Here is a 22,271-nt window from a genome sequence, read left to right as displayed (position 1 = left end):
GAATTTTGAGTTGTGTTGTGAGTCATTGTGTTATTTGTATAATTGTTGTTTTGATTTTCCGAATTTGTAAACTTACGGGTTCGTATTGGAGAACGTAGAACCATATGAAAAAAAAAAATTAAATGAAAGATTTGAAAATTAGGAAATATTTAAGATTTTTTTTTGGAAAGGGAGTTAACAATTTAAATAAACTATTTATTTTTATATAAAAAATAAATAAATTTAAATAATTTATATAGAATTTTTAAAATATAAAAATAATCTTAAAATAAATTTGAAAATTTAAAGGGTTTAAAATTTTAATTTAAATTATAATAGAAGATTTTAAATTTAATATTAAAATAATAATTATACTTACATAAAATTTAATTTAGTAAAAAAAAAAAATATATATATATTAAAATTAATAAGTAGTTGATTGATGATTGTAGAGATTTTAAGGGAATCAATTGCGTTTTTTGGAAGTGATAACAATTGAATACATCGTTGTTGCTGTTTATGCAATGGCTTTGTGGTTTTCTTTATAAATCTCGTCATTTTCTACGTGATGTCTTATATTTTAAATCCGTTCTTGTGTGTATTGTGCGTAAAATAGCTCTTGTTGTAATGAAGTGGATAACTCAATTGTAAATAGTTTTTAATTTTTAAGTATTTAGTTAAATTTTAAGGGTTTAAATATAGATAATAAAGTTTTAAATATTTATATTTACATAGATAGTTTATTTATATTTGTATCTTTGTTCATAGTTTATATCTTTGTATACTAAATTTTTAAATTTGGATGTTTGTTTTATTATAATAACTTCTTTAGTTCACTTCATATAAATATTGAAAGATATTTGTGCACAATTTTAGAGTTATTTTTAGATAAATTTCGGTTAAGAATTCACTATTTAATCTTCCTAATTCTTGTAGATATTTTTGATTTAACTTTTCTTTGAGAAATCAGTTCACGCATTTTTGTATTGGATCGTGTGCACATTTACCGAAACCGGTTGATAGTCTGCAATTGGTTCAGACACCTTAATAAAACTTTTTTTTTTTTGGTAGCACGTCACTTAGTTGCACTTCTATTTGTGTTATTGCATTGCTCAGTATCTCTGTGATACGTAACATTCAGCATTTGTATCAAATATCGATTTAAAAATTAGGTCCGTTCGTAGAATCGCCAATATATTTGGTGGTTAACCAAATATTTAAATATTTATTTTTACAAATATTATTTTATTTACTTTTGAGTTTAAATATTTTCAAACTAAAACTAATTAGAATTTTCTTTTTTTTGAAGTTATTGAAAAATTTTAAGTTAACATGAAAACTCAATTAAAAATTATTTTAAAAATTAAAGAATACAAAGTAGTTAACACTATACTGCCGCTAGGTGGGTCTCATAAGCATTATCTAAGCGAGGATAAGCGTTTTTTTTACGCGCAAACGTAAACGTATACACTTTTCTACAAATGTGCGGCGCATTATTTTTAAAGTCAAGCGCGCCACAATATATTGAATTTCGTGCACTGTGGGATGCGCATTAAGGCCTTGACTAGCACGGTAAAAGAAGTTTTCCAACCAGCGATGATAAATGGATTTTTTTATTTTGTACCAAACGAGGAAAAAAAATATACCAAAACTCTTCTAAAATGTGAATTTCAACCAAACTACACCATTTTAATACTAAAATCAGAAAACATCAACTTGAAATAAGAAAACTTCTTTTGAAAATCAGAATAGCAAATTAAAATGAAAAACCTTCAGCTTAATGTGAGAAAATTTCATTTGAAAATCAGAATTGTTAATTTAAAATAAGATAACTTTAGTTTAAAATGAGACAATTTCATTTGAAGATCAGAATACTCACTTCAAATTAAGAATGTTTCATTTCAAAAAAGGAAACCGTTATTTGAAAATAAGACAAGCTACTTGGAAACGAGAATATTTCATTTAAAAATAAGAAACTATCATTTCAAAAACATAAATTTTTATTTGAAAACAAGAATTCACCAATCGAAAATGAGAACAAAAATATTATAACAATTTTATTATAATTGCCTACAGGCTTATTTTGTATTGAAAGAGGATGAATGAAGAAACGCTCGTGCACAATCACCTCCAGTTATGGTTACTTTAGCTTCGTCCACAAAATTTTCCAAGTACTGCAACCGTTGTTCTGCTAAATTTTGAAATTCGACAATGGGAACGGTCATGTGACACTTAACATATGTTTTTATCTTAGCCCAAATGGTTTCAATAGGGTTCATCATGGGTGAATAAGGGCCACGGCGTAACAGCTTCGATCGTCCACCTGAACGGTTAGCTACAGCGATGTCTATTGGACATGGAGCACTGTCGCAAATTATGACTAATAGCGTTTTCTTTTCTGAAAAAAATTGTTGCCTAAGTAAATGGTGAAGCCTTAATAGTGTTACTCCTACCCCAGAAAATTATCAACATTTATAGTGCATCCAAAGAACATTTCATCTCACCATATTCACTCATATCACAAATCACACAAGAAGATTGCGCATTGCGAATGTAAACATTATATCATCTCTTTTTTATGGGCAGGTCTTACGTCATCTTCCTTTAGCTCTTGTTTTTCTCTCTCTTTCATTCGCTCAAACAGTCCACTCTGATGTAGCTGCGCAGAACGCAGCAATTTTGAACTCGTGAATGCGCAATCTGGTAGGTGATCTGCACTCATATTAACAGAGTATATGTGGAACTCAAGAACGAATTGAGAGTTTCACAGAGTTGCACTGGCACACCGCCATTTTATACAGGTAAAAGTGTAAAGCTTTTGCGTTGCGAGCAAGCAACAATTTTCATCGCAACTGATTCAGCGATATGTTATACCCTATGGCCATCAGAGCGTTGTGTCTCCGCTTTTTGGTACACCCTGTTGCTGTAGCTAGTTGTTTAACCACAGCCGCTAGATGGGTCTCCTAGGCATTATCTAAGCGAGGATAGGCGTTTTTTTCACGCGCAAACGAAACGTATACGCGTGTAAAAAAAAACACGGCTAACAACCCAGTAGCAAAATAATTCAGAACTGAAAAAGGTAAGCGAGTTGGTATTATACTAAGTTCAAACACACACCAAATTGGCAATTTCTACTATTTGGGCAATTTATTACGCAATTTGGCATATAATAAATTGTAAAATAAATTGCCAATTTAAAAAAAATTGCGTAATAAATTGTTTCAAACTGCAAATGCAACATTGTAAAGTGTGTTTATTGAGTATATTTCAACGTCAGTTACGCATGGCTTAACTATATGGTTGGCTCATCTCATCAGCTGATTTTATGTCTTTCATTTCACTGGAGTAGGGATTGTCAAAAGAAGATGGCAAACTCAAAATAAAACCAAAACATTGAACACATTTTCTTACAACACACAAAAATTTCAAAGTTTTATGTTTTCATTCCATTTCATTCGCCTAATAATGTACGTGTTCATTTTAACAGTCTGAACAAAGGTATGTTCTTGATGTAGAGATGAGCCAACCAGCTATCAAATTACTATTGTGTAAGCTAAATCGAGTTGTATGAACAGCACTCAATTCAAATTGAAATTTCCTCAATTTATTTTTCTGTTTGAACATAGTATTAGGTTACGGGGTGAGAGAAGAAACAAATTTCGTTTTAAAATCGTTGTTGTTATTTTGAACAAGTATTTAAATCAAAGTATGTATGTCGGTAATGTGAAGAGCTGATCAATTAATTTCCCCAAGTATGTGAATTGGTAATTCATATAATTGACTGGTTAATATCCACGGGTAAGCGAGTTGTTCAGGTATGAATTTCGTAGGACATCGCTGTGTTAAAATTCAGCGATGAATTCAGTAGTGGACCCTCACTTTGGCTATTACTAACTCATTTCCTATACATATATTACCTTTTGCTACTGGGAAGTTTATCGATTTAATCGTACAAGTATGTACATCAGTAATGATAATCATGGTACATTTGTACTTTTTTTGGTACATTTCGTTTCCCGAAAGTACGTTGGTACTACGTTGACATACTTGGTACATTTTTGTAAAATACATCGCAACACTTCAAGTCATTTGCAAAGCAGCTCTGAGTGTACAAAAAAATTTTAAATTTTTCAAAGAAGTTAAGTTGTTTTGTTGCCGAGCACAATTTGTCATTTACAACTATGGATCATTTAAATATGCTTATGAAAAATAGCATAACTGATTCTAAAATTGTGAAAAAATTTTGCATCAATAGAATTAAAGCACAGAAAATAATAGCTGAAATAAAAGGGCAGAAAATTATAAATCCATAATTGCATTTTGTCAGAAGAACTACAGTGGACCCTCGGTTAACGTACACAATTGGTTCTAGCATCTTGCTCGTTATGCAAAACGTTCGTTAAGCAAAACCATTATTCCTATAAGAATCAATGTAAACTAAAATAATGCGTTCCAGGTCGAAAAAAATACAGTCTTATATGTTTCAATTTGAATTTTTATTGAAAGAAACCTAGTACCTAGCATTATTAATCTACATTAAGCAAAAAGCTGTCTAGAGTCGTTTGTTTCTGACGTCCCTTCAAAATTTGTTCAAAATGGGACACAGCATTATCGTTGAATAATTCTGTTGCACGCGGCCACCGTGGTGTGATGGTAGCGTGCTCCGCCTATCACACCGTATGCCCTGGGTTCAACTCCCGGGCAAAGCAACATCAAAAAATTTTAGAAATATGATTTTTCAATTAGAAGAAAATTTTTCTAAGCGGGGTCGCCCCTCGGCAGTGTCTGGCAAGCGCTCCGATTGTATTTCTGCCATGAAAAGCTCTCAGTGAAAACTCATCTGCCTTGCAGATGCCGTTCGGAGTCGGCATAAAACATGTAGGTCCCGTCCGGCCAATTTGTAGGGAAAAATCAAGAGGAGCACGACGCAAATTGGAAGAGAAGCTTCGGAGGTTATCGCGCCTTACATTTATTTATTTTTAATTCTGTTGCACGTACTGCCGCTGTCTGACTGGGGTGATGCTTTTTAACGTATGATGCCACAAACTCCCATGCTTTGAGCATTTCTCTGATTGCACTAGACGGTTGCTGTTCTTCGGTTATCTCCTCGTCTGATAAAGTTTGCTTCTTAACATCTTGTTGTAAATCACATTGCAATTCTATAAGCTCGTCGGTAGTCAGATCTTCACTGTGCTCTGCCACAAGTTCAGCGATGTCATTTCCATCCACCTCTAGCCCAATACGGTCAGCCAAAAATATTATTTCGTTGGTTATTGGATCCGTAGATACTGCGTCGAGTCCTTCAAATGTGCATTCGGCAAAGCGGTCGGGCCAAAGATTTTTCCAGGAAGATTCGAGTGTTCTCGTAGTAACGCCTTTCCATGCCTTATCAATAATTTTGAGACAGGCAACAATGTGGAAGTGATCTTTCCAAAACTCTTTTAGAGTAAGATTTGTTTTTTCAGTCACGTCAAAGCAATGCTGGAAAAGTTCTTTTGTGTAAAGCTTCTTGAAGTTAGAAATCACTTGCTGATCCATGGGCTGAAGCAATGGGGTTGTATTAGGTGGCAAAAAGTGAATTTTGATGAATTTAAACTCTTCAATGAGTTCATCTTGTAAACTTGGTGGATGTGAAGGAGCGTTATCCATAATAAGCAGGACACGAAGAGGCAAATCCATCTCAATCAAATATTTCAGCACAGAGGGGCCAAAAACATTATTGATCCACTCAGTAAAAAGAACACGTGTCACCCAAGCTTTACTGTTCGACTTCCACATGACATTTAGCTTACTCTTGTCAACATTATGCTTTTTGAAGGCACGTGGATTCTCTGAATGATAGACAAGTAGCGGTTTTATTTTCAAGTCGCCACTTGCATTGGAACAAAAAAGCAGAGTAAGGCGGTCTTTCATTGGCTTATGGCCGGGCATTGCTTTCTCCTCTACTGTTATGTAAGTTCGCTTGGGCATCTTTTTCCAAAAAAGACCCGTTTCGTCGCAATTAAACACCTGCTGGGGCAAGTAACCCTCAGTATCCACAAGCTTCTTGAATTCGCCTACATAACTCTCGGCAGCCTTAGCGTCTGAGCTTGCTGCTTCACCATGCCTTATAACGCTATGAATACCAGTACGTTTTTTGAAATTCTCGAACCACCCCTTACTTGCTTTGAAGTCTTCCCTTCTTGCTGTTGATGTTCCTGGCGACTTTTAAATCAGAGTAGTGAATATCGTTTTAGCCTTCTCACAAATTATATTCTGCGAAATTGTGTCAGCTTGCATTTGCTTTTCGTTAATCCATATCAAAAGCAATCTTTCAACATCATCGAGAATTTGTGGTCGTTGCGAAGAAACTCTTGATACTCCCTTTGAAGCGTTTAGCACCTCAAGCTTGTCCTGATTCTTGAGGATAGTAGAAATCGTTGATTTCGACAAGTTGAACGCACGTCCTAAATCAGCCACACCCAAACCTCCTTTATGTTTTTGAATGATCTTGAGTTTCATTTCAATAGTTATTTTGGTCCTTGTATTTTTCTCCTTTTCCGAATTTTTTTTTGAGGGCATTTTATGTTAGTTATTTTGCAATTTTTATAAAAGCAAAATTAAAAATAAAAACTTTGTATGTTTCAACACGTCTTGTTAATTTTACGAACAATTCTGCACTAAAATAAAACAAAATTCTGAACTATGAAGCAAAAGCTAAACGCAGACAGCCCAATAATGTGAATTCGGGGTTTCCCCTGTTTAGGTTGTTATGCGAGACTTCGTTCGTAAAGCGAAACTTTTTTCCCAAAAAAATGTATTCGTTATGCGAAATGTTCGTTATGCGGGGCATTCATTAACCGAGGGTCCACTGTATTACCCTCTAATAATGAAACGACTGATATATATTAGCCGTGTTTTTTAACACGCGCGTATACGTTTCGTTTGCGCGTGTAAAAAAACGCCTATCTTCGCTTGGATAATGCTTAGGAGACCCATCTAGCGGCTGTGGTTAAACAACTAGCTACAGCAACAGGGTGTACCGAAAAGCGGAGACGCAACGCTCTGATGGCCATAGGGTATAACATATAGCTGAATCAGTTGCGATGAATTGTGGACACACATAGAATACATAGAATTAGTGTAGAGGGTGAAACAAAGACACATATTTCAGTTACATCTGAGTATAATGCGTATTGAAATTTAGTAGGACAAAATTTATGCGCAGCATAGCAGTCAATATAAAGTTTAAGCGTAAACGGATATACGCGTGTTAAAAAACACGGCTATTGTAACGAATTTTCTGCAAATCCTCTTATTTGCAATCCTCTGCTAAGTTCGAATCACTAAACTGTTGAATAAATAACTCCAATATTAAATAATGGAAAAATGGCCTTTATTAAAGCACTTCACAATAACACTTATACTTTGCTACTCGCTGGCTTAATAACCAAACTGATTGATAACTCAAATGAAACTCTACTATTGGCCACCAGATCGCGTGCTTAACTAAACTGATTGATAGCTCAACTCAAACTGAATTACAGCGCCTCTACATCTGTCGCCTTTTATACTCTTTGGTTTCCTCGTTCGCATTTTTCTAGAATCTACTAGCATTGTTCATGAGCTCTCAAACTTCTCAGCTATTACTAAAATTGCACAATTTTATACGTCTTTTAGGCGCTTTCAGAATCTACTAGTCCAGTAGCTCTCAAACTTCTCAGATATATGCATGTGTTAGTGTATTGACTCTCCGCTGCTCGTATACGTACATGGTACATATATGTAGACGCAGTTATTGTTTCGTTTATGTAGATACATAATGATTGAATTATTCATGTGCATTCACGTCACTGCTTAGCATCGGCTTAGAGACGATAGCATCGCTCAGTGCTGCTAACATTCGTTACAATATATTACATCCATAGATCAATCATTATGTATCTACATAAACGAAACAATAATTGCGTCTACACATATGTACCATGTACGTATACGAGCAGCGGAGAGTCAATGCACAAACACATGCATATATCTGAGAGACCCCTATAAGTATGCAATGAGAAAAACTATAAAATTGTGCAATTGTAGTTACAGCTGAGAAGTTTGAGAGCTACTGGACTAGTAGATTCTGGAAGCGCTTAGAAGATGCGAAGGTTGAAATCAAAGAGTATAAAGGGCGGCAATTGTAGAGGCGCTGGAATTCAGTTTGATTTGAGTTGTCAAGCAGTTTTGACTAAGACGCTATCTAGCGAGCAAGAGCAGTATTATTTTGAATAGTAGAGTTTGATTTGAGCTATCAATCAGTTTGGTTATTAAGCAAGCTATTCGTTCCACAGTTTGAGTGTTATTGTGAAGTACTTTAATAAAGGACATTTTGCATTATTACAAATTGGATTTATTTATTCAACAGTTTAGTGATTCGAACTTAGCAGAGGATTGCAAATAAGAGGATTTGCAAGTAAATTCATTACAATTGGTGTCAGAAGAGGAATTGTTGAATAAATTCCAGAGGACAACAAGGACATGGCAAAGTTCGGTGAATTGAAGATCCAGCAATTAAAGAAGGAGTTGCAGAGCCGTGGATTGAATACAAGCGGCGTTAAACTTGAACTTCAGGCACGGCTACGAAAGGCAATGGAAGCAGAAGGAATTGATGTGGAAAAGTATGTCTTTCATCTTGATGGCGAGGAGACAACAAAAATTGAAGAGAAAAACGAAACATCGCAAACAATTACCAGCACAGACTTGAACATGATATTGGCTGCAATAACTGCTCAAACATCGACAGTAACATCCAAGATGGAAGCGCAAGAGGCACGTATAACAGAAATGTCATCACAAATATCCACCAACATGTCATCTCAACTAGAAGAACAGAAAACATATATGTCATCACAGATGGAATCCCAAGAAGAAGTATATGGTATCCCAACTGGAATCGCAGGAAACCCGTATAACATCACAATTGGAAGAACAGCAGACATATTTGGCATCTCAACTGGAAGCGCAAGAGGCACGTATATCTGAAATGTCGGCACAAATTTCGGAACAGGTATCATCGCAGCTCTTTGTGAATCTGTAAGAGCAGGATGCAAAAATTTTACAACTCGAGGACAAAATTGATGCCGAAATAAAAGCGTTAAAAGGTCGTATGGAGCAGTTACAACTAAACCGCCCAGCTGTTTCAGCAAGCAATCCAAAGGTAAAAACACCATCATTTGACGGTTCTGTTCCTTTCCAGGTCTTCAAGCTACAGTTTGAGAAGACCGCAAAAGTGAATAACTGGAATGCGGAAGATAAAGTTGCTGCACTGTTCGTGGCACTGAAAGGGCCTGCAGCGGAAATCTTACAGACGATTCCAGAGTACGAACAGAACAGTTAGGAAGCATTGATGGCTGCTGTAGAACGACGTTATGGAAGCGAGCATAGAAAACAGATATACCAAATGGAGTTGCTGAACCGCTTCCAGAGGCCTGGCGAAACATTGCAAGAGTTTGCGTCGGATATTGAAAGGCTAGCACATTTAGCGACTGCGGACGCACCCGTGGAGTACACTGAAAGGGTAAAGATTCAGAGCTTTATAAATGGCATACGGGACGTCGAAACCAAGCAAGCTACATACGCAAACCCAAAGCCAACATTCGCAGAAACGGTGTCACAAGCTCTGATTCAGGAAACAGCGTCGCTTCTGTGTAAGCCAGTTTTCAAAGCACGCCGTGTGGAAGTAGAAAGGCCAGAGTGGGTAGACGCAATATTGGAGGCGCTGAAAGGATCGCAAAAGCGGAGTGAAAAAGTTACAAAATGCTTCAAATGCAGGAAGCCCGGTCACATTGCACGTCATTGCGTTCTTGGTCCTGGTAGTTCCAACTTGGGTGGCCGTAAACGAAAAGCTGGAGGAGATGAGCAAGAGCGTGCCAGATGTAAAAATCGAGAGCTAGCTCCAGCTATTGAATGTCCTGTGATATCTGTGTCGCAAATTGGAAGGAAATCAAGCAGTCTTACCGTCAGAGGGAATGTAGATGGCAAGGAGCGTGTACTGGCTGTAGATACGGGCACATCTCATTCTTTGATCCGATCTGACTTGGTCAACAGGAGAGTAAAACCGTTACCTGGAGCGAGGTTGCGTACGGTCACTGGCGAGTATAACCAAGTCCGGGGAGAAGTGATCTGTGAAATCTTAATTGGGAAGGTCATGGTTTTACACAAATTCTTTGTGGCGGAGATTGTTGATGAAGTTATATTGGGAGTGGATTTCTTGGTTGACCATGACATCAAGATCGATATGCAGAGAAGGGTCATACATTATGAGAACCAAGATGTGCCACTTAACTTCAGTTTGGAAAAAGGGTTCAGCAGTAAGCGAGTGCTGGTGGAGGAGATTCGACAGAGACCACGAAAGTCCAGGAAAGTAGATCGAGCAAAGGTTGATGGATCGAATGGGCCAAATAAAGCGAAATAAAAACTACCTGCGAGAAAAACACTGACAGTGACAAACCTTAATGGACGTACTAAAACGACTGAAACAATTTTCCAGAAAGAATGCAAGGGTGGTTTCAAGCCAGCGCGTACTACTCTTGTGAAACGTCAAGACGATACTGATGATGCAAAGTCAATCCGTCAAGATCAAGCTCTGCGAAGTAGTTTTTAATTGGCCAAGCAACAGAGTGCGAGGGAATGATCCAGGATAATGAGTAGTAAGATGAAATACAGGTACGACAAGGAAAATAATTTGGAAGGTTTCCGGGAGGGAGATCTGGTACTGCTATACAACCCTCACCGGCGCAAAGGTGTTCCATCCAAATATCGGTGCAGTTGGGAAGGCCCATACAGAGTTGTGAAGACGATCAGTGATGTCATCTACCGCATACAAGCTATTGGGAAATCACGAAATAGAAGAGTGGTACTTTTGGCGATGCTAGCAGCGTATAGATCGAGAGATTTGTTTGATCGGGACGATCAGACTTAGGTGGAGGGCAGTGTAACGAATTTTAGCAGCACTGAGCGATGCTATCGTCTCTAAGCCGATGCTAAGCAGTGACGTGAATTCACATCCATAGATCAATCATTATGTATCTACATAAACGAAACAATAATTGCGTCTACACATATGTACCATGTACGTATACGAGCAGCGGAGAGTCAATGCACAAACACATGCATATATCTGAGAGACCCCTATAAGTATGCAATGAGAAAAACTATAAAATTGTGCATTGTAGTTACAGCTGAGAAGTTTGAGAACTACTGGACTAGTAGATTCTGGAAGCGCCTAGAAGATGCGAAGGTTGAAATCAAAGAGTATAAAGGGCGGTAATTGTAGAGGCGCTGGAATTCAGTTTGATTTGAGTTGTCAAGCAGTTTCGACTAAGACGCTATCTAGCGAGCAGGAGCAGTATTATTTTGAATAGTAGTTGTATTTGAGCTATCAATCAGTTTGGTTATTAAGCAAACTATTCGTTGCACAGTTTGAGTGTTATTGTGAAGTACTTTAATGAAGGCCATTTTGCATTATTACAAATTGGAGTTATTTATTCAACAGTTTAGTGATTCGAACTTAGCAGAGGATTGCAATTAAGAGGATTTGCAAGTAAATTCGTTACAATATATAAAAATTTGGCAGTCTCGATTCGAATTTTTGATAGATTTTTAGATTTGACACCTTTGTCCGGTAGTTGCACGGAAGGTATTTTTAATGCCATTATTAAATCTTTGAAAGACCATTCAATACCGCTTGAAAAAATGATTGGTTTCACTGCAGACAATTGCTCGGTTATGGTGAGAGCAGGAAGCGTAGTGCCAGCAAGTTGTTCCAAATCTGCATGTTAATGGATGTGTTTGTAACATTTTAAATTTAGCTTCAATGACCGCTTGCGATGTATTTCCAAAGAAAATTGATAAATTTTTAAAAGACGTAAACTGTAATTTTTATGACAGCCCCCTTAGGAGGTCAGACTTTCAGAGTTTTCAAGAACATTTCGGTACAGAAATGCATGTTATACTAAAGTACGCCCCACAAGGTGGCTTTCTAGACAAGCAGTCATAGAGAGAATTCTTGAGCAATGGAATGCCCTCAAGTATTATTTTAATCTTTACGTATCTTAAAATAAAAGCAGTAATCAAAATATTAATCTTATAGGGCGGTACGCAGATCACAAGTAATTGCTCAAGAAAAATTTTGCCTTTTTTCTTGTGTGAAAAATGGTAGTATGGAAGTAATTTTGACGTTTAAATATCCACGGTGAATAGTGAAACAAGCAAGAATAAGAGCGCATAAACAAAAGAAATGTAAAGAATGTCACTTCCCTTATAAGTGCCCGTTTCTCCTTCGCCGTGAAATTCACTATGCGCTTTTTGCGTTTTGGTGCTGCAGCGTTATTTCCATTTCTGAAATAAAATAATAATTATTTATTGGAGAAAATTTAAAAAACTATGTGCTTACCTAATTTTAGCAGTTTGTTTACCTTTTTTCTTCAAGAAATATGTATATGGCACTTGACATATTTCTTGCGGAAACCGGTATTACCGTATGCAAATTTGATGGAAAAATAGGACTAAAGTAGCGTACTAAATTTCTTGTAAACTGCGTAGTACCTCAAGACAATTTACCACAAGGAATTTTCTTGAGCATTTCTTGAGCGTTTTTTATATGGAATTTTTACTTTCTTGTTATCTGCGTACCGCTCTTTTATCTGAAAATTTTCAAAGTCCTATTTATAAAGTATATTTTACAGTTCTTTCTTTTATTAGCCGTGTTTTTTAACACGCGCGTATACGTTTCGTTTGCGCGTGTAAAAAAACGCGTATCTTCGCTTAGATATTGCTTAGGAGACCCATCTAGCGGCTGTGGTTAAACAACTAGCTACAGCAACAGGGTGTACAGAAAAGCGGAGACGTAACGCTCTAATGGCCATAGGGTATAACATATAGCTGAATCAGTTGCGATGAATTGTGCACACACATAGAATACATAGAATTAGTGTAGAGGGTGAAACAAAGACACATATTTCAGTTACATCTAAGTATAATACGTATTGAAATTTAGTAGGACAAAATTTATGCGCAGCAATTTCAGAGGTGTATTTATAGTTTGTCCCTTAGCAGTCAATAGCCGTGTTTTTTAACACGCGCGTATACGTTTCGTTTGCGCGTGTTAAAAAACGCCTATCTTCGCTTAGATAATGCTTAGGAGACCCATCTAGCGGCTGTGGTAAAACAACTAGCTACAGCAACAGGGTGTACCGAAAAGCGGAGACGCAACGCTCTGATGGCCATAGGGTATAACATATAGCTGAATCAGTTGCGATGAATTGTGGACACACATATAATACATAGAATTAGTGTACAGGGTGAAACAAAGACACATATTTCAGTTACATCTGAGTATAATGCGTATTGAAATTTAGTAGGACAAAATTTATGCGCAGCAATTTCAGAGGTGTATTTATAGTTTGTCTCTTAGCAGTCAATATAAAGTTTAAGCGTAAACGGATATACGCGTGTTAAAAAACACGGCTAATATAAAGTTTAAGCGTAAACGGATATACGCGTGTTAAAAACCACGGCTATTACAACTTCTTGAAATGTTTTTTGGATTTAAAATTTCTTTATATTTCATATATTTGAATATGGAAATTTCATGACATGCCGTAGCCTAATGGTAGAGCACTGGGCTCATAGTCCAGACGAACAGGGTTCGAATCATGCTGAAGCCAAATGCCAAATTTAACTTTTTTAAGAATGCCGAATTTATTTAGTTGATTTCTTACGCATACTTTGTTGGATACCAGTTCAATACTGATTCATCATTCGTACAGTGATTGCGAACGCCTGAAAGGACTTGGGCTTTAAAGGCCTTTTTAAAGGATTTGCAGTTATCATGACTAGCGCGCCACCTAGCGGAACTTTGTTTTCTATAAGTTGTAGTGTCACCGGGTCTCGAAATATGTGCTAAGCTACAAGTCTCTAGGTCACCGGGAATTTACTTAAAAATGGATTGAAAGATTCACAAATCAAAACTAATTTTCTTAATATCTCGATCCATGCGCCACCTAGCGAAACTGTTTTGATAAAATATTGCATTGTCGTCGGGTTCTGACTCACAGCCCAAGTTTCAAGTCTCTAGCTCACCGGGAAGTTACATAAAAATCGCAAGATTCGCCTGCCATCGGGCGGCATTTTGTTTTCCACGAATTGTAGTGCCATCGACTAGCAAACTATTTGCTAAGTTTCAAGTGTCTGGATCACCGAGAAATTAGTTAAAAGTCGATCGCAAAATTTACATTTTAAAATTAATTTTCTGTGTATCTCGATCCGTGCGCCTCCTAGCGTATTTTTTTTCACTTGCATTGTAATGTCCCCCAGATCTGAACTATGTTCTAGTATCAAGTGGGAAATTACCGAAAGAGACTTTTCCGTGGGTTAAAAATTCGTATGGAAATGAGGGGAAAAACATGAAAGGGGCTTAATATAAAGGTAGTAAAAATAAAAATAATACGTACACAAATATGATTATTAGATTAAGCAAGTAGAAATCAGCATTAAAACAATAGGGGGAAAGAAAAATGGAAACAAGATGACGAGATAATACAATTTCATTAGCAAGAATACAAAATATGGTGATATCTAAATAATCATGCGAAATATTTCTAAAGATGGTTTTTAACATATGTGACCTGGAATCATGAAACGACCCTATTGTGAGAAAACAAGTTTTCGAGAAAAATGCGTTTAGTTTCTGTTTAGCTTCACTCTGTGTAGCGGTTGGCCGTTCTGAGCTACAAGCTTGAATATAGTTCAGAACCCGATGACAATGCAATAATAAGAAAAAACTCCGATAGGTGGCGCATGGATCTAAATATTTCAAAAAATCGTATTTGTGGTCCGATTTGGCTTTAAAAGCGATTTTTGAAGAAACTAAGAAAGATAGAAAACTGCAAACTGAAAAGTGTTTATTCCATTGGAAAGAGCGTTAAATTTCCTATAAGAATCACTCAAAGAACGCTATTTTCGCACAATAGGGTCGTTTCATGATTCCAGGTCCCATATACATATTTATATTCGCAACTCACCTTCAAACTTTTGTAAGGCAACTAGTGCTCTTTCGATGCCCGATAATTCCGTGTTTGCACCATCAATCGCTGTTTCGTAATGTTGGCGCTTGGTGCTCATTGCCCCCAACTTGCCTTGAGCTTTAAATTACTGTTATGTAAAAATTCAATTTTTTTTTTCTGCTTCATTAATGTTAATTTCGGAAGTTTTTACTTTAACTTTCCATTTGTATATATTGTTTTTCTGTTTCTTAATTTGAGTAATTAAATTGTTAATATTTGTTTGTACCGATTTTAATTTATCATCATATATCGTATGAATTAATTTCTTAATTTCGGCCATTTTTTTCGTCACACACGCATCAGTCGTAGTTTGTTCTCGCTCTTGTGCCTCCAATTGATTAAAACTAGTTGGTAATTGTTCCCTTAAACTCTTTAGAACAATAAAGAGCTTTTGTGTGTTCGATTGACACACATCACGTTCTAAACGTCCTCGCTGTTCCTGATTATAGTTTATTTATGATTGTTCCGCCTGTACTTGCATAACGTCCAAAGCTTTTTGCGAGATCAATGATGTATCGGCTGATTGCTTGGTTTTCGTTTGCACTTGTGTACCCATTGCATTGATAGGGACGTGGTCCATTTTCGGGGCTATAGGGTAAAAGGGGAAAAGATAAAAAAAAACAAAGAGAAATTAAATAATTAAGTTCAATTTGCGACATTTGCAATTTGCAATAATCTGCGATCTAAATCGATGCAAAAGTAAAGGCAATTATAAAGCTGTACCGCTAGTGGGTTAGGGGGTTAGAATATACCCGCGGTAGGTATGCCTGTCGTAAGAGGCGACTAAAATACCAGATTCAAGGGGATGTGTAGCGCAACCTTTTTAGGTTGCCAACGCAATATATAGCTTCTCCAAACCCAATTGTCAACCTCACCTTCGAGCGGCGAATCCCGTTTCATTAACAGACAAGGTTCTGGCGACCACAAGCTCATGGATAATCTACTCTCTTTGGTACTACTAAATTTTAATACACATTATACTCAGATGCAACTGAAATATGTGCCTATGTTTCATCCTCTACACCAATTCTATGTATCCTATGCCTGTCCACTATTCATCGCAACTGATTCAGCTATATGTTATACATTAAGGCCACCAGAGGTTCGTGTCTCCGACCCTCTTCTGTAGCTAGTTATTTAACCACTGCCTTTGGTGGTTAACCAAATATTTAAATATTTATTTTTAAAAATATTATTTTATTTACTTTTGAGTTTAAATATTTTCAAACTAATTAGAATGATGTGATGGTAGCGTGCTCCGCCTACCACACCGTATGCCCTGGGTTCAAACCCCGGGCAAAGCAACATCAAAATTTTAGAAATAAGATTTTTCAATTAGAAGAAAATTTTTCTAAGCGGAGTCGCCCCTCGGCAGTGTTTGGCAAGCGCTCCGGGTGTATTTCTGCCATGAAAAGCTCTCAGTGAAAACTCATCTGCCTTTCAGATGCCGTTCGGAGTCGGCATAAAGTATGTAGGTCCCGTCCGGCCAATTTGTAGGGAAAATCAAGAGGGGCACGACGCAAATTGGAAGAGAAGCTCGGCCTTAGATCTCTTCGGAGGTTATCGCGCCTTACATTTATTTTTTTTTATTTAATTAGAATTTTCTTTTTTTTTTTTGAAGTTATTCAAAAATTTTAAGTTAACATGAAAACTCAATTAAAAATTATTTTAAAAATTAAAGTAAAGAATACAAAGTAGTTAACACTATATTTACTCCCCCTCCAAGAAAATTTGAAACAAACAAATTATTAATTAATATTAAATGTAACCTTTTTTGTTTTTTGTTGTTTAATGTATTTGTATTTAAATTAGTGTTAATAAGTATGTTTGCTGGTTTAAGTAAATCAATTGAAATATTTTTAATAGTATTTTTGTATTGAATTGTAAATGTTTTATGTTTCTTAGAGATAACTTTAAAAGGTCCTTCATAAGGTGATTCTAAATTAGATTTACGAAGAACTTTAACAAAATCATACTCACAATTTCGTAAACCAAGTAGAATAAATGGTAAAATGTCAGACCAATGAACCGAGTCGTTTGATGCTATAATTGCTGCTTTTAAATTTTGGTGAAATCTCTCTATCATGCCATTTGCTTGGGGATGGTAAGGAGATGTATGAATTTTATGAGAACCTAAATGTTTAGTTAATTCCGTAAAAAATTTTGAGGTGAATTGTGAACCTTGATCTACTGTAATATTCAATGGTATACCAAATCGTGGTATATAATTTTGAATAAAAGTTTTTACTATAGTATTTGTTGAAATATCTTTAAGTGGATAAGCTTCAGGCCAACGTGAAAATTTATCAATAATTGTTAAAATATAAGAATTTTCATTTGAAACTGGAAGAGGTACAACATTATCCATATGAATATGTTCAAAACGGCCTGATGGTATTTGAATTTTTTGGATAGGAGATTTAGTATGTCTTGAAATTTTGGATTTTTGACAATTGATGCCAGATGAAGTCCAATCGTTAATTTCTTTACGCATGTTAGGCCAATAATATTTATTTTGAATTAATTTTCTAGTTGTTCTTATACTTAGATGAGATAATGAGTGAATTTTGTCAAATATAATTATTCTCATAGAATGTGGAACATAAGGTCGAAAAGGTTGTAGAGAAACATCACACCATATGTTTAAATTAATAATTGCAGAGAGCGTAGATTAATAGGAGGGAGCATTGTAGAGTCGTTCATTCTCCATAAAGTGGGACGGCTACACCAGGAATACACCATACGTTTTGCCCCTGTTTCGTTTTCACCATCGGGATTAAAAAAGTCATGAGCCTGGGTATTCGCGCAATTTTAGTGATGTAAATTGCATGGCGCCAGCGCCAATGCGGCGCCAATGCGGCGCCAATGCGGTGCCAGCTCAATGGTAGCTCATTGACGCAATGACTCCAAGCGAATTTTTGGCGCTACTTAGTAGTGAGTGCGTAGTACATTTCACTTGCGCTTTTGAGTGAAACTATTTTTGTGTGTCAGGCAGGAGTTTGGTGTTATTGGCGCTACTGGCAATGATGACACTGAGCTGATGACGGTAGCGCTGGTGGTTCAGCTTTTGAATCAGAGAACGTACTGATGACCCGTGTAAATTATTATGGCTTTGGCTATTATTGGCTCTGACTTTGAACTAAATAAATGCTGCGGACATAACAACCAGAGTCATTTTTTAGATTTATATTTTAGATTTAATGCACAATTAATATGGGTGTGTTTGAGCAGCCAAATAATAACAGAGTCTTGCTAAAGTGGAATGTAGCTAATTTTCTAGTGATAATCAATAGATTGTCAATATTTCGTTCAACGAACGTGCGAAATTGCCACATCTGCTCAAATTTTCCAAGATTTTCCATTGTTGATCTAACTTAAGCTGTTATGCCAATATTTTTCGGCCAGCTTATTGCAAATCGGTCATTTTTCCAAAAGCAAAATAAATGACAGCAAAGATTACAGAGTTAAACAGCCTTATAAAATCAGCTATGTTGAGGCGGACAGCATAGCAAAAAGTATGGTGAATTCCTGGTGCAGCCGTCCCACAATTTCCACAAAGCTTTAGAACTCTACAATGTACCATCTTATATTTAGAGAGTCTTTGCTAAAAGTTATTTTCGAAAATCTTGTTTATGATGTTTCCATTGTTTGTCTCGAATAAACTCGCAAATTTTCATTAAAAGTACTATTGTGGAATAAATATAAATCAGAACCTATAAGCTTTCTCATTTGAAATATATATAGGAAACACACAATCTCATTCCAAAAAGAGTCCCAAAACAAGTCTTCTAACTTTTTCTTTTCTGAAAAAAATTTATAGTTGCCTTATTCCAGGCATGCTTAACCAACGAAACGATATCATTTCGTTACGATAATCAACGTTAATAAACGAAACGAAGTCATTTCGTTTCGTTTATTAACATTAAGATCGTCAAATTAACGAAATGATTTCGTTTCGTTTTCTGCCATATCAAAACGAAATCAAATCGTTTATGTTGATTATTAATTTCAAACTATGCTGGCAAAGCTGATTGATGGCGGAGTCATTAAAGGTGAAAGCATTATACAAGCTGATTGCAACTTTTCTCATGAATTTTGACAGTACGAACATTTCTCAGAGTATTTTTGACATTACCACCAACGAATTACACAAACAAATTACATAGAGTTTGTGTGTGTATGTGCGCTCGTTGTTGCCACCTTACGGCTTCACCATGGCTATAGCATTGCCAGCACAATTCAAACATAAAGTATCACGTTTTCGTTAACGTTTTTCACGTTAACGAAAGCTTTTCGTTTCGGTTAAAAACGAGATACAATTTATCTTGATAATTTCTTTATCGATAATATTTCGAAGTGTTTCAACGGAAACGGTGGAAATTTTTTGATGAACGATTAGCTTAACGTTAAGGTGCATCCCTGCCTTATTCATAGATATTTTGAGTTCCCTTCAATTAAGTAAATAAGGCTGGATGGAAAAGGGAGAATTTTTGAGTATAATTCCATATATATGTTAAAAATTCTGTTAAATTTTGTGGAGTGATGAAATTCCTATTAGAATTTCCCCTTTCCATTGAAGTTCGCGCATGCAACATCTTAAAAATATTTGATTGAACTATGTTGCGCGAAAGCCGCAATTTTTAATGTGGGATACTAGCCGTTTTTTTACACGCGTATACGTTTCGTTTGCGCGTGAAAAAAACGCCTATCCTCGCTTGGATAATGCTTAGGAGACCCATCTAGCGGCAGTGGTTAAACAACAAGCTACAGCACAGGGTGTACCGAAAAGCGGAGACAACCCTCTGTTGTATTTCTATGTATAACATATAGCTGAATCAGTTGCGATGAATTGTGGACACTTATAGAATACATAGAAACACATATTTCAGTTACATCTGAGTATAATGCGTATTGAATTTTAGCAGGAAAAATTTTATGCGTAGCAATTTCAGAGGTGTATTTAAAGTTTGTCGCTTAGCAGTCTATATAAAGTTTAAGCGTAAACGTATATAGATGTGAAAAAAAAACACCCCTGAAATTGCTGCGCATAAATAGCCATAGGGTATAACATATAGCTGAATCAGTTGCGATGAATTGTGGACACACATAGAATACATGGAATTAGTGTAGAGGGTGAAACAAAAACACATACTTCAGTTACATCTGGCAGGGATGCACTTTAACGTTAAGCTAATCGTTTATCAAAAAATGTCCAACGTTTCCTTTGAAACACTTCGAAATATTAGGGGGACTCATGATAGCATATAAACTTATAAGGTGTAAAATTATATCCATTTACACACGCGGTTATATGAACGCACCTAGTAATACTCTTGATAAACTTAATTGTTTTTCAGCTGTATTATTGCCAAAAAAATTTTTTTGATTGTTATACAAATTAAAAAATACCAAGATTAAGTGAAAAATCAAAACTAAAACGCCTTTTCTTGCTGATGTTGGAGATTTCTGATGAAAATGCCGGCTGTAATGTCTGCAAGGTTGCATTCCTTTTGAGTTTACCGCGTTTACACAATGAAATGTGCGCGTAAATTTATACAAATTGTGTAAATGATTTTTCATACAAAATTTGACAGCTCCTTTACGCACTAGATAAATGTATACGTTTACACACTTTATAAGGCATTTATACGGTTACATGAGTCCCCCTATTATCGATAAAGAAATTATCAAGATAAATTTTATCTCGTTTTTAACCGAAAAAAAAGCTTACATTAACGTTAAAAACGTTAACAAAAACGTGATACTTTATGTTTGAATTGTGCTGGCATTGCTGTAGCCATGTTGAAGCCGTAAGGTGGTAACAGCGAGCGGACATACACACAAACTCCATGTAATTTGTTTGTGCAATTGGTTGGTGGTAATGTCAAAAATAATCTGAGCAATTTCGTACTGTCAAAATTCATGAGAAAAGTTGCAATCAGCTTGGCTAATGCTTTCACCTTTAATGACTCCGCCACCAAAATGGATAATATAGCATTGCCAGCATAGTTCGAAATTAATAATCAACGTAAACGATTTGATTTCGTTTTGATATGGCAGAAAACGAAACAAAATCATTTCGTTAATTTGACGGTCTTAAAGTTAATAAACGAAACGAAATGACTTTGTTTCGTTTATTAACGTTAATTATCGTAACGAAATAATATCGTTTCGTTGGTTAAGCATGCCTGCATCTGAGTATAATGCGTATTGAAATTTAGTAGGACAAAATGTATGAGCAGCAATTTCAGAGGTTTATTTAAAGTTTGTCGCTTAGCAGTCCATATCAAGTTTAAGCGTAAACGGATATACGCGTGTTAAAAAACTGGCCTATTAATTCCAGCCTCTTACAACATCAAAAATTAAAATAGAAAAAGTTGATGTTTCCAAAGCATGCTTTCAAACAGGTCAATGGCAACATTTTTTTCGTTGCCACTACGGGCATACATTTCGCTCACTCGCCCCTACTATTTTTCATGAATTCGAATTTTTTGAATGTGAAAAATGTAAAATTTCTGCAATGTTAGATAAGCGAATTCTTAATTTCCATCCATTCACGCGGAAAGCTTGGACGCGAATGGTACTGTTTTTTATTTAAAGTGAATTGAAAAAAAAATAATAATAAATTCCGAAAGTTATAATATCAATATTTAAACAGCGACACTATTTCACCGCTTTCGGATGTGTCGTATTCACAATTATGATCACCCCCACAAACCAGGATGATTCAACACATTCATCGACTGTGTTGTACGAACCCGCCATCAATTGTGATCACATCTACTTGTGAAAATTCGCTGCCGCAATTAATCAGTTGAGTTTGCTGAAAGCGCCCAATGATACCTAACGACTGTGAACTGATTATCACGTTTCAGCAATAAAATTCGTTAAATCAAATCGCGAGCGTTCAATATCCCGTTATTCAGATGTGTGTATGTCATCGTTCTACCAAAGAGGATAGATATATAAGAGGCGTCAATCGGCTATTCGTTTCTTTTCAGAAATTTTTGATCGCTGAAAGGAATTTTACTCGATGTTAACCGAGAGATAGTCGGCCAGTTGCCTTCACATCTTGTCCGCAATTTGACAGCGAGGTGTGGGGAAATAAAAATTGACTGAGTGGAAGTTGAGTTTTGGTTGAGTGTGGCTGCAACTTCTGCAAAATGTCAAAGCAGCCAAAATGAAAATAATAAAGTGAAA

General features: G+C 36.0%; 1 protein-coding gene across 1 annotated transcript in view; it reads right to left on the bottom strand.

Moving 5' to 3' along the window:
* Nucleotides 1–22,271, bottom strand: part of LOC137235978 (uncharacterized) — an 82,432-nt gene that overhangs the window by 22,984 nt on the left and 37,177 nt on the right. The window contains exons 2-4 of the mRNA XM_067758714.1: nucleotides 15,547–15,659; nucleotides 15,366–15,504; nucleotides 15,030–15,149 (exon numbers count right to left, since the gene is read on the bottom strand). Coding sequence (XP_067614815.1) covers nucleotides 15,030–15,149; nucleotides 15,366–15,504; nucleotides 15,547–15,659 — 372 coding nt within the window. The remainder of the gene's footprint in view (nucleotides 1–15,029; nucleotides 15,150–15,365; nucleotides 15,505–15,546; nucleotides 15,660–22,271) is intronic.

Source organism: Eurosta solidaginis, unplaced genomic scaffold, assembly GCF_040869045.1.
Source record: "Eurosta solidaginis isolate ZX-2024a unplaced genomic scaffold, ASM4086904v1 ctg00001171.1, whole genome shotgun sequence".
Lineage (NCBI taxonomy): Eukaryota > Metazoa > Arthropoda > Insecta > Diptera > Tephritidae > Eurosta > Eurosta solidaginis.
Note: the sequence above shows the minus strand (reverse complement) of the source record. Positions and strands in the feature narration are given on the sequence as shown.